The following is a 14377-nucleotide window of genomic DNA, read 5'->3' on the forward strand; positions in this document are numbered from 1 at the left end:
GAGTGTATTTACCCTCTAGCAGTGAGTGTATATACCAGCTTGTAAGACGAAATTGACCAGTCAAGTGTTTATCATTGAAATCTGTACATATTGGCTGCTTACAGGGAAAATGGGGCTTAATGCACGTCAAATAATATTAGCCTGTGCACACTGATTAGCCTGTGCAATGCGCACAAGCTAATCAAGGACGACAACAGCAAACAACTTTAGTGCCTTCAGCGCTTTGATTTTTCTAATGCAACACTTTTTAAACTTACATAATCTCAGTAATAAGTGAATACTTTTATTTGGAATTGCACATGTGATCATTTGACTACAATATGTGCAAGCTAACGATAAAATCATTCATCCCTGACGATCGGACGCTTAAGCAAGTGGGAAAGGTAGCCTGTAAAATGCAAAGTGCGCGATTGCGCTTCTGAATATTCATATGAGCTATATTGTTTTGTAAATTAATTTTATGTTTTCCTTGTGTAAGAACCCACCTTAAATAATTAAATTAAAATTAAACTAGAATTAAATCGTGCTAAAGCGTCCAATCTTCATGGATGAATGATTTCATCGTGAGCTTGCATAGAATGTGGTCAAATTATCGTATGTAAAATTTTAAATCAATATCTTTACGCATAACTGAGATGTTCAAGTTTGAAAAGTGATCCGTTTGAAAAGTCCCCAAATGTACAAACCAGTTGAAACCCGCAGTGCTTTTACATTCCAAGGCAATGAAACAAGTTTTACTTATGTTTTTTGCGTTTGTTATGTACATGTGTTTCTGGTCTAGCTCATTTGTTTTGTGTCTAACTGTTTGGTTCCTAACCATGCATTTAAGGGCTAGGCTCTATATCAAAATTATACTATTGACTGTAAACCATTAATAGTGTTATATTGATATAGAGAATATCCTTTACATACAATTACATCTCTTATTTTTACATTACCACAAATTGCTATATACCCAAGCAAATTTGACAATTATCGTTATTATGAATGTATCAACAAAACTGGCAGTTAAATAAGTTGATTAAGAGAACTGTGAACATCTCATGATAAAAAGGATATCATTTCATGCAACATGATAGAGAGGACTTTCCATGGTTAGAAAAAAACTTGCTAATAACTAAACAGCAAGTTCAAATATTTACCTGCATACTGTTTCATCCCTTCCCATTTTCTGAATTTCCTCCGGCAGAGGATGCTGAGGAGAAAACCTCTCCAGTTTCCCTTCTGAGTCCAGCTCTGACATTGTGAAGCTTCTGTATCACTTTACTGAGTGAAAACCCTGTCCTGACTGAACTTCAGCTCCTTAAAATCAAAACAGAAAAAAAACAATTAGAATAATGCTATTATATATCACAGAATTTATTTATTTATTTCACCTCATGAGGGGTTATTCTTCTTTTGCATTATATTTATGAACATGCAATTTCTAGACAAATGGGTTAAATTATAAATCAACATTATTAGGTCAAAATAATGAGGTAATTTCTAAATTGTGCTTCAGTTGATAAAATTTCAGCCTGTGCAGAAAAACTGACCTAAATATCTTAATCATTAGCATTTTTCTTGCCACTATGAAATTTTGTTAACGTACTGGGGCAAAGATCATATTATGGCAATCTGATTCTTTTTTTTTTAATTTATGCGTCATATATTAATTCCTGCCCAAATTCAGGAATGATATTAATATAATATTATAATACAATGATAATAAAAGTCATAATACAATAAGATACAATAATGATAATAAAAGTGACTTCAATATATTTTCTAAGGTTCAATTTATAGGGCTGGACTTGGAGATAATTTATATGTTTAGACTTATTATAAAATATTCTTTTTTTGGAAACCTTCAATTGGGAATTTTTAGGTCCACTTTGGGGAAAATATACACTTTTTTTAATAGGGAATGGGTCCCAATACCAGGCCCAAATTTGAACTAAAAAGAACACTGATATAAAAAACTAAATTATACACTGCAGATCAACTATATTGCAATCATTTATATCAAAATGTCCATAATTCAAAAACATCAGGGTTCATGAAATGTGCAAATTTTTGCAATTGGACAAACCAAGTATTCCGAATTAGAAAATATCTCTGGTATCCTCAGGGAGCTAGATCACAAGTCTAATAAACCAATCGCAATACATCAACTATTTCCAGAACCTCTCTGAGATAGCTTGAATAGTCAATTCAAAACTTCAGGTTTTTTTTCAAGTCTTTGTTGTGAATATTTCTCCACAACTCAGTCCGACATGCATACTAATGTTGATCGGTATTGTTATTAAGAACTTTTGGCAGTATGTATGTAATCATTAAAGCTAAAAGTATTCACGAAGAACATAGAAAGTATTCAAGAAGAACATAGAAATTGGCATAAAGCAACGGCCTTGAGTTTGAGCATTAAATAGGGCAACATCATGATATGTCAAATGGAATGATAACAGTAAATTGATTCCAAGATAAAAGAAGGCAGAAGAAAACTGCAAGCAAAATAGCTTATAAGGTCAAGTGTTTATGGTTTTAACTGTAATGAGAATAAGATGTCTTTACTAACATTATAATATATAAAGCATGCTGCTTTGTATTGTTTTTATATAGGACAGATTTCATGACATGAAATCATATGAAATGTATAGAGCTTGTTAATTAAATTTTGTTTCTACCTTGTGTCTTCCAGGGACTTTCATAGCTCTTAAAGCTAGTTGATCCCTTTAGATTTCTTCAATTTTAATATCTCCACTCCAGTCTGAATTATGTATATTATAAATGTCCCAAGATATTAAATTTTCTTTAATTAATAAACTTCTGATATGTTAAAACGCTTATCCCTCCAAAATTTGTCTAGTCGAGACTTGAACGAATTTACTGTATCACATGTCACAATGTCTTGTGGTAAGTTGTTCCAAACTGAGACTGTGCGGTGTCCAAAAGAATGGAGGCAAACTGACTTATGTGATTTTGGTTTTGCAAGTTTTAAACAATGCCCTCTTGTCCCACTATTTTCAGCATAATCAAAAAAAATTCCAGCCTCAATATCATCAATTTTATGGATTATCTTAAACACTTGAATCATGTCGAATCTTTTACGTCAATAGTCCATTGAAGGAAGATTTAATTCAGCCAAACGATCTTGATATGATAGTTCACGTCTTTTAGGTACTAATCTGGTGGCCGGATGTCTGGTGGCCCTACGATGTGCATTTTCAATAATTTGTTTACATTTCTTAGTGTGAGGATAGTAAACCAAGTCCCCATAGTCCATAATTATGAGATCTAATGAGCGACTTGTATAGTGCCAAAAACAAGGATTTGTCCATGTGGGTGAATTTTCTCCTGATTATTCCAAGTATTCTGTTGACTTAATTAACTGTGCTACTAATGTGACTCTCAAAATTCAAATTGTTAGTGAAGAGTATACCAAGGTCCTTCTCAGAATCATCTCTGGTTAGATTTTGAGCATTTCCATCACCATCCAATATGGTATAGTTGAAATGAAATTTTCTATTTCCGTATGACACAATTTTACATTTGCTAATGTTGAAATTTAACAACCAGTCCTTACTCCATTTATAAGTTGATCAATATCAGCCTGAAGTTGTTGTTGTTCATTAATCGATTCAATACCCTTATAAATTTTGCAATCATCTGCAAACATCTTACATAAACAGCCAGCCACATTCGGCAAATCATTAATAAAGATGATAAAAAGTACTGTCCCAAGAATAGAACCCTGAGGAATCCCAGACAAAACACTCTGCCAACTGGATTTGTGTCCATCAATAACTACTCTTTGCTTCCGGTTATATAAAAAATCTGTAAGCCAGTTCAAAATGGGACCTGAAATGCCATATCCTTTTACTTTTTTCAGAAGTCTCTTATGTAGTACACTATCGAACGCCTTCCTACAATCTAAATATACAGTGTCAACTTGAAGGTTCTTATCTAGGGCATCCGTCCAATCCTCAAATACAGCTAGCAATTGTAACACATTTCTATTCTTTCTAAATCCAAATTGACAGTCTGACAGTAGGTTATGGGTAGTCATATGCTGAACAATAGAGAGTTTAATAATTGTGTCCAGAATTTTGCAAACAACTGAAGTTAAAGATACTGAACGATAATTTCCTGCTCACATTTTTCACCCTTCTTAAAGATGCAAGTTACATTAGCTAATTTCCACTCGCTGGGCAATGTACCAGTAGATATTGATTTTTTAAATAGTTCGCTGAGGTTTTTTTTAAGGTTCCTCTGCACAAGTCCTAAAGAAAAAAGGGTGGCAATCATCTTGACCACAGGCTTTCGAAGTTTTTAAAGCATTCAAATGTTTAAATACAGAATCTTCAGAAATTATAATGTCTGATAAGAAATGTGGTGGATCCAATTTATCTGGAAAGCCAGGCAATTCAGAATTATCCTCCTGCATAAACACTGATGCAAAAAAGTCATTCAACACATTAGCTTTATCATTCACTAGTTTCAGTTTTAATATTTCCGTCCTTATCCCTCAAATCCCCAATCCCACTTTTCCTTTTGTTTCACCTTTTACAAAGCTCCAGAACAATTTTTGGTTAGTTTATACACTTTCAGCTACTCCTTTCTGGTACTTTTTCTTTGAAATTCGAATGGGCTTGGGTTGCACTATTTCTAAGCTTACAGTAATTTTGATAGTCACTATAACTACGACTGTATGTAAAACGTTTCCAGGCTTTATACTTTTTCTTTACCTTCCTGACACAATAATAATCCATCCATTTAGGTTTTTGTATATCCTTTGTTTTGCCAAATTTAGGAATGAAATTCTCCTCACAATGTTTAATATGTTTTTGAAAAAACAGCAATGAATCTTCTACATTCATCTCTACCATTTCACTCCAATCCACATTGCTCAAATAGTTTTTTATTTTAGTATAGTCTCCATTGAAATAGTTTGCCCTGCTTATTGGTTGAACATTCTTTTTTCCAATAAAAGGAATCTCAAAGAATATTGAAACATGATCAATGGCACCTAATTTGCTATTTAGTGATAGATTTTCAATTTCTGTTTGATTGTCAGTTAATACCAAATCCAAGCAGCTAGGGTCTTGACCCTGTCTATATCGTGTAAAGTCACTTATACATGTTGGCTTAGATAATTATCTCTAACACATTCAACGAATAAAAATGATGGATGTGTTATGCTTTTGTTAACTGTCCATGTTTCCCAATTAATCTTTGGAAAGTTGAAATCTCCCAAAATAATAAGATGATCAAAGACCATATTAAAAGCTTGTGAAATTAAGTTGTTTAAATTCTTATGATTATTCGGTTACACCAGGAGCATCCAAGAAGGCCCTAAGTCACCAACTAATGTCAATAGCAAATGACAAATTCCTCACACAGTTGGTAACTTCCTCCACCTGCTACACAGAGACAGCTGATAACATTCTGGATCTATTCCTGACCAACAATCCATCCCTTGTCAACACTGTTAAAGTAATACCAGGGCTATCCGACCATGAAGCTGTCTATGTAGAGTCAAGCCTTCGCCCAGGAAAAATAAAAACAAGGCCAAGAAAAGTCCTCTGCTACAAGAGGGCAGAATACAAAGCACTGACAGGAAAGATCTGAACGACCTTCACGGCATGCTTTTGACAAGTGATAAGACCATTGACCGTCTCTGGACTATGTTTAAAACTAACCTCCTCAAACTTATGGAAAAACACATTCCCTCTAGACTCCTTAGAGGCAACAAGACCAAGAAGCCTTGGATCAACAAGGAAGTTACAGGTCAGTGCTGCACAGGAAGACGCGTCTATATACAAGAATGAGAAGCACCAAAAGTGAAAGTGACCTAAGAAAGTATAAGGAATCAAAACGACAAGCCCAGAAAGTGGAACGACAATCATACTGGGAATATATTAATAACATAATAGAAATTGAAGATCCAGATACGAGCCAGCCAAGTAAACAAAAAAGATTCTGGACATATATCATATCACTTAGAAAAGATAGAACAGGAATAACGCCCCTGAAAGACAATGGTCGGCTCTTCAACGAAGCCAAGGATAAAGCCGACATTCTAAACCGCCAATACTCTTCTGTCTTCACTAGAGAAGACCAGACCCATGTACCAGAACCAAGAGGACAATCATCTTCATCCATGAGTGACATTGTGGTGACAATAGAAGGAGTAAAGAAACTCCTTGACAAAAGTAACCCTAACAAAGCGACAGGGCCAGACCAGATACCAGCTCGGATACTTAAAGAATGCTCTGCAGAGCTTGCACCTATCCTGACGCTGGTTTTCAACGAGTCACTTCAGCAAGGCGAGGTCCCAGAAGATTGGCGCCAAGCCAACGTCACAGCCATCTTCAAAAAGGGTTCAAGATATGAGGCCAGCAAATACCGCCCCGTGTCTCTGACCAGTCTCTGCTGTAAACTCCTGGAACACGTCATTGTCAGCAACACTTTAAAACACCTGGACGAGCTTAACATTCTCTCGAACTGCCAGCATGGCTTCAGAGCACGTCGAAGCTGCGAAGCCCAGCTACTTACGCTAAGTCACGAGCTCGCATGCTCACTTGACAAAGGCACCCAGACCGACATGGTCGTGCTCGACTTCAGCAAGGCATTCGACCGGGTCCCACACCAACGCCTACTCAAAAAATTGGGCCACTACGGCATCCGAGGAAACACCCACAGATGGATTGCATCATTCCTGTCCAACCGTTCCCTAGTCCTACCCCATTTAGAATATTGCGCATCAATCTAGAACCCTCACACAAAAGAACAAGTAAAGAAAATCGAAATGGTCCAAAGAAGAGCTGCACGTTTTACCACCAACCGTTACCGCAATACCAGCAGCATTACCGATATGTTGAACCTACTTCAATGGGAGTCTCTTGAGGAGAGACGCACAAAACTCCAACTAGTGATTCTGTACAAGATAATACATGACCTGGTTGACATACCAAGCGATGCCTATCTATCAGAAGCACCAGCGCGAACACGTCGTAATATGCATAATTTGACCTACAACCACTACTCAACATCATTAGATGTCTTTAAGTTCAGCTTCTTCCCCAGAACCATCCCAGTGTGGAACAGACTACCAGCTACAGTAGCTGAGGCCCTCTCTTTGGTATCCTTCAAGAGGGAGCTAGCGACGCTGCACTTATAACAAGGGGTTTCACTCCTGTCATGTAACAGCTTATAACATATCGTTTATTCTAATGAGTTTATTCTTATGACGGAAATTAATAAGGGGATATTTCAATAATATGTATAGGCAATGTTAAGATGAAGTTTGAGAATTTAATAATACGCATTGGGAGGTATTTGCAAAACTAAGACCTGATTTAAGATTTATTTAAAGTAAGAACGCAAATATGTTTACACTCAGGTAGGGTATAATTGGAATCAATAAAATGGAAAGTCAGACCTGATTTAAGATTAAATCCAAATAAGAACACAATGAGTCCAGAGTCAGCATATAGATACGAGATTGTAAGTAACACACATGGTCAACAAACAGCACAGATGAAAAGGTCACCTATTGTCTGGGGTACAAAAGTTATAGTACTGACGAACGTAACGGGATTACTCTAAACCAATATAAATTGATTAGATTTTAGTGCATTTGGCAATCAAGTAAATACATGAATAGATTGTTCCTTCTAGAACGTTCTAATAAGTCAACCAATCCGTAATAAGCCCAGACCTTGATGACCAATGGAAATTACAAGTAGATTTTATGTAAATTATCCTGGGGATAAAATGCAGTGTTTTAGTTAATAAGAAAGGTCTGCGGTTAGAGATTTGTCACGTCTATTTGACGTGGTGGCCATGTCGGCCGCCGCGCTGTAAAATTGTACTTCATGAACATTTTAAGCGTTGTGTTAGAAATTATTAAACAGGAATAAATCTCGATGAAAACAGAAATGAACTTTGTTTGTTACTGTGTGTTCTCCACGAACAATGTGTAATTACGCAACACTCCCAGCTGGCCTTATGACTAGCTGGGATTATCTCTCTTTATCCTTCCTTCTACTATGTATCTATCCTTATTATTCCTAATTTAAATATGTAGTATCGTGTACTTTATCTGTATTATCTCTCCTAACCTTATATCCCCTGTATATTTTCTATTATATTGTACTTAATTAGTATCACATCTTTTATTTTTATATCATCTATCTTTCTATCGATCTCTTTACCCTTGTATTAAGCGCCACTACCCGTTGAGTAATTGTCAAGTTTGACTGGTCAACGTACCGATGTAGATGTAGATCTAGATTACTAGAAGGAGATTTGTATATTCCACCCAATAATATGTTTACAGTTTCAATTGTCTGTGTGCACCATACAGATTCACAAAATTCATTGTCATTTAACACTTCATATTAATCAGCTGATACAGCATCTTTAACATAAATGACTACACCTCTACTGTGCTCCTTCACTCTTAATGTAAAACACTGGAACCCTTTCAATGCATATTCCTGACGGTTAACATTTGTGGGTTTGATATTTTTAGGAAACACTTCGGTTAAAATCCCGATGTCTATGTCCTTCAATAACATCATTATTTCTAATTCATCCAACTTGTTCAACAAATTGTCAGCATTTGTGTAATAAAATTTTCAGTTTATTTCCTGAGTCAGGCCTTGACATAAAAGAATTTTCAGAGAAAAGGTCTGTAGAACTTGTATTCAATGAGTTCGTCTCCTCCGAGAATGAAATTTCGGCAAAATTTTCTGTAGAACATGTATTCAATGTGTCTGTCTCTACTCAGAATGAACTTTCAGAATACCCATTCATGTATTACTTAGATTTTCTGTAATATCTAAATCAACAATTTCAGTGCCATGAATAAAACTATTTAACAAACTGAACTCTGAAAAACTTGAATTTTCATAATATACATTCAATGAACAGTCTGAAAGTTCAAATTCCTCTGCTCTGATATTTAGATTTTGGTGACATTTATTGTAGCCCGAGCAATACAATAACACATTCAAGTTTCGTCTAAATGTTTAATTTAAACCTTAACACAACAAAATGTCATAATCAAGCGAGCATTGGGGTGTCAAAATTGGAATTTGACATTTCTGATTTTCTGTCTCTGAACTATCTTTGCAAACTAGATCTAGTTGGTTAATTTATTTAATAATATGTAACTATTCTGTTTAAAAATACGTTTTACTACTCCATACGATAAAAAATAATAATATAAGCATGTCATATTAAGATCGCGGTGGTGTAGTGGATGAGGTGTCCGCCTAGCGATCGGGAGTTCGTGGGTTCGCTCCCCACTCGGGGAGCATTCTCATTATCTCCTCCATAGACACCTAGTACTGGTTCTTCCCAGGAAACGGACTCGATAATGTCCCTCTGCCTATAATGCTCTAAAGGGCGCTTGGCAGTATATATAGATAGATAGATACTTGCGTGCGTTTTGGAATTATGATAATATGCCAGCTAAAACACGCACTTTGTGCGCCATTTTGAAACCAATGACAACATCCGGGCATCTCACGTTAAAAAACTATGCCGCACTGTATTTTTTGGTCAGAAGATACACTCTTACACAATGACAACATAATTGTTTTGCATTCTATACATAGATGGTGACGTCACTAGCGTTATTATCACCGTTATTATCAGAAAGACCGGTACACAATGAACTGTTTTGGGATATATAATGAGTGAAAATGTATAATTATCTTTTGTCGAAGCATATTTATAAGAGCACAATAACGCAATATAAATTTTAGATTGACACTGGATTAAGATAAATATAAGTTCTTTTTGAAGCTATCACAATATATATTTTGAAATCATAACATATTATGTCATGACGTTGCAAAAGAAATTTAAATAAAACAACAATCGACAAAATTAGATTCACGAAGAAATAAGTTTTGGACGATAACACTAATTACAAGATGTGATGTATGGTTTTGAAGTTTTGATAGTCGCACAGTTTCACATGTGAGCGCACCAGCTATTGGATTCAAAAGCGCTTTGTTCCGCTTGTTGTAACTAAACAAATCAAACCGAACCGTTATTAAAATTGCTGCAATCGCCAAATTCATATGAGAACGCAGAACCGATACATACTGACAATGAAGAGGAGGTCTACCCTGAAACGACAAGAAAGCAAACATATGAATATGTATGTAACTGAGTTCTTAGGAATTGAGCAAAACAGGAAATGGGTTAGCAAATTATGTTGACCAAATTAAACATATGACGAAACGTACAGATATCAATACATGGTCTTAATTATCCTTATACAACGCGTTATAAAGGAAAACAACACATAAGGGAAATTACACTTTTCCGTTGCATAGAAAATGGCCATGAGTTGATAACACTTTTAAAGCCTCTATAACGCTCAATATATACGAAAAATTCGTAAAGTATTTAAAATAAAGTTAACACCTAAGCAATCAGTGTTCCTTATAGTGACAAAAAGAACACGTTAAAAGAAAAAGAAAACTTGCCGAGAGTAAAATGATACCAAACTTAAAACGAAAACTGTGAAAAAAATTTGGTTGTAATTTTAATTATTAATTACGGGTGCATGTTTGCTTAGCTACGTTTAATGAAAATTTAAATACAGAAGTAAACAATAAAACATAAATATTTAAAATATATATAAGGGTATGGCGAGAACGCATTTTAGGGTTGTAGCCTGGATACATAAACATGGGATGTGTCAGACCAAACTCACAAATACAATACATATAATTTAAATGCACAAAGTTTATTTGTTAGAAAAAAGAGTGTCGATGTCCATGTAATTAAACGGTCCCATAACAAGTACCTACCTCGATGTAAATATATGCGTAATAACAGTAGTAAATACATAAGACATATCTTAGGAATCTTAAGCGGTTACCACATACACGAATATTTAAGCATTAATAAAACAAAAACAAACAAATTTAAATGTTCGATAAACATTTCATTTATAGCCACAATCGTGAACATTATTTGCTTTCATACTTGCATTATTTTACGTTAGTTTATGATTTGACTTTTTGCAATGCTTATTTTTGTTAATAATATTCAATTAAAATCAGGAAAATACCGTGAGAAAAAAACGGTATCGTTTAAGCAGATATTGTGTCGTTTCGAAGTTTTTCAGGTCTTACGCGCCTAAGGCATTATTGTGTGAGAACCGGATCGTTTCTAATCACTCCAAGCTAATGTATGCACCAGATTCACACAAGTTGAATTTAGAAGCAATCTTCAGCTATTTATATTTCACGAAAGGCACTTTAATTTTCGGAGTGGTATTTTGCTATAGTGGAAACCGGAGTACCAAAAGGAAGCCCCAAATGTCCGGTAAGGTGACCAATAACCAAACTCGGGAAAGGGCATTGAATCCGGGTCGCAAAATTGTTAAACGGACAGCCCACGCTTTTTCCTCAGCCGCGATCCCTTTTATGTAGTGTCACAGGGTAAGAAAATTATTCGGGGACTCTCCCGACTGAGTAAACCGGGCCGCCACACAACTTCTCCCCTTACATGACTAAGTTTTGACCGTGACATACATCCCACTCGAATATGTATTCGTCATTGATTACAGGCATTCGGGGATGTTATATAATTAACCATGGGCATCCGTAGGAGTATACCAGATTACGTCTCGGTCCCCCGTTGGGCGCCAAATGTCATAGGGTGAGAAAATTTTTCGGCGAGTCCGGGTCTTGAATCCAGGACACATCACTAACATGGCGTGTGCTCTCCCGACTGAACTTGTGCAACGATGCTCCAGAGGGGCCCAGCACTAAATCCGGAAGAAGAAGATAACTTAACGGGCCGCCACACTACTTCTCCCCTAAGGTGACTAAGTTCAGACCGTGACAGTAGGAATCCTTAGAAACTCTCCGAGTTCTCACTTAATGCAGCCTTAGTCGCAGAAGGATCCCATTAACAAACAACATACTTCTAGTGCAGAATAAATGCCCGAATTTTACCAAGTATGTGGACCGCTTCCAGGACCAAAAAAGCAACACGCGTAGCTTCCCTCTAAACTGCTACACTCTGACCTACATTTGGATGTGCGGTTGTTTATTTGGATTCCACAACAACCTCGAAGTAGCATCATAATCTTCAAGAGGAATGCGGGATATTTTGTCCTAAACAACGTATTAAGAATAAAATTACATTGTTTTCATTTGTGATATTCATTATTTCAATGTATATTGTGCATGATTTTATGTGACTTGTGAAATATTCAGTTATTTGATAACTAGGCTGTATTTCGGACTGATGTTATTCGGATTAAAGTAAATCTTAATTCAAGCCTTTCTGATACCCTAATATATACGCAAATTAATTGTATGTAATAGCTCTGAAGTTTCCATTCCAACTTTAAGAGTGTGCAGAAATACTTTTTCATATATGTAAGGAAGCGTCACAGGGTGAGAAAATTGTGCGGCCAGTCCGGGACTCGAACCCCGGACACCTCGATGACAGGGCGAGTGCTCTCCCGCCTGAGCTAACTGGGCCGCCACACAACTTCTCCCCTAACGTGACTAAGTTCAGACCGCGACAAACACCCCCACTTGAATACGTGTTCGTCCTCGAATACAGGGAACCGGGGTGATATATAATTAACCATGGGCCTTCGTAGAAGTATACCCAGGTAATGTCACGGTCCCCCGCTGGGCGCTAAATGTCACAGGGTGAGAAAGTTGTGCAGCCAGTCCGGGACTCGACCCAGGACACCTCGCTGACAGGGCTAGTGCTCTCCCTACTGAGCTAACCAGGCCACCACACAACTTCTCCCCTAATGTGACCAAGTTAAGACCTTGACAGAAGTTAAATTCAGAAGGTGTTTAACTGTTATTGATCCACACTAAAAAATGAAAAACTTGCCTTCTTGCCAGAGTATGCTTTGAGATAGGTTTTCAAGTAATCAGCCCTGTAGTTTAACTGAATATTCTAGAGTGTTTGGATAAATAATTAGTCAGCACATGCCAAGATACAATTTCAACACAATTATGGAAAATATAAAAGTTCGGGATTGGGAATTTGTATGCGCAAAATTTCCACTGATTTGGAAAAAACTAATTTAATATGTATTTTTATTAAAATTAGGAGAACTAAATCATGTAAATTAAAGTCATAATTTATTAGATGTAATTGAAATAAAATTAGAAAAAAAATATTATTATATCCCTTACTCTCATAGTATTTAGTATTGGTCTTCCTCATGGTATCATGCCTTTAACAAAAAACCTCCAAGAAGTGCTGGAAAGTTAATGTTTTTTTCAATCTTTAGAAGTTGTAATTTATTTGATGGTTATCCATGACTATAACGACGATCATTCTCATGATTTCCGGTGTTTGTTGGCAAGTAGGTCATGTTTATTCCAGGGTGATGCTATGATTTCTAATTATGTAGCACACAATAATATTAGTTTGTTTATGGATTAATAGTAGCTTTATCAAATGATTTATATGGTGCTTATTTTTGAAAAAAAAAATAACAAAAAAATTAAGAACAGCATGAGTAAGAGTTTCATTTTCCAGTAAGTTACTTTTTTAGAACAAGCACATGCACATATTAACAAATCTTAGCAACCAATCAGAAGGGCTGATACTATGAGACAATTGTATATGAAACAGATTACTACAGGGAGCTAAGTCTAGCTAGTATTTTGTCAAAACATTGCAGATTTAAATGCAGTTTTAATTGTTTTGTCCAAGAATACACATTTAACTACATTTATAAATTGACATAATTATAACACATGCATGTTTTTGTATATGTTCACTTTCAAAATGTGTATGCATTCATTAAGAGGGCCGGTACTAGGGATAGACATGCTACTTTTTTCTCACAAAAATTTGGGGCATAAATTAAGTGTTGTTTGTTTGAAAATGGGAATTGGTTTTACTAATAAGGTTTTGGAATGGTCCGTTTAACGGACTCGTACATACACCTTTGATAAGTGTACATATTGCATGTCTATCACAGTGTACATGTAAATCAAATTCTTTGTCAAATGGACATGGTTCACAGATTTTCATATTGTTGGAAAATATCATTTCATTAGTTTACTAAATAAACTTAAGTACTCTCATCACTTTTTTTCCCCGGCCATATGCTGAGGGATATTGTTTTGGCGTTGTTTGTCCTTCCGTACGTCCGTCTTTCCGTCAGTGCGTCCGGCACTTTTGTGTCCGGAGCCATATCTTGGTAGTGCTTTGTCGGAATTCATTGAAACTTCGTATGAGTATATATATGGATAAGAGGATGATGCACGCCAAATGGCATTGTACACCAATCGGATAATAACTGAGTTATGGCCCTTTGTATCTTGAAAAAATGCTTCTTTTGTGTGTCCGGAGCCATATCTTGAAGTGGTTTACG

The 14377-nt window shown here is 35.9% G+C and overlaps 2 protein-coding genes across 6 annotated transcripts in view; one reads left to right on the forward strand and one right to left on the reverse strand.

Moving 5' to 3' along the window:
* The window catches only part of LOC127832519 (uncharacterized), a 47074-nt gene extending 37548 nt beyond the window's left edge, over positions 1–9526 (reverse strand). For both annotated transcript variants that reach the window (XM_052358021.1, XM_052358020.1), the window contains exons 1-2: positions 9429–9526; positions 1143–1302 (exon numbers count right to left, since the gene is read on the reverse strand). In XM_052358021.1, the coding sequence (XP_052213981.1) occupies positions 1143–1243 (101 nt within the window). In that variant the 5' untranslated portion in view covers positions 1244–1302; positions 9429–9526. The remainder of the gene's footprint in view (positions 1–1142; positions 1303–9428) is intronic.
* Positions 9527–12048: 2522 nt separating this feature from the next.
* LOC127832517 (lisH domain-containing protein ARMC9-like) overlaps positions 12049–14377 on the forward strand; it is a 68126-nt gene continuing 65797 nt past the window's right edge. For all 4 annotated transcript variants that reach the window (XM_052358016.1, XM_052358019.1, XM_052358017.1 and 1 more), the window contains exon 1: positions 12049–12143. The gene's annotated coding sequence lies outside the window, so the exon portion shown is untranslated. The remainder of the gene's footprint in view (positions 12144–14377) is intronic.

Source organism: Dreissena polymorpha, chromosome 5, assembly GCF_020536995.1.
Source record: "Dreissena polymorpha isolate Duluth1 chromosome 5, UMN_Dpol_1.0, whole genome shotgun sequence".
Lineage (NCBI taxonomy): Eukaryota > Metazoa > Mollusca > Bivalvia > Myida > Dreissenidae > Dreissena > Dreissena polymorpha.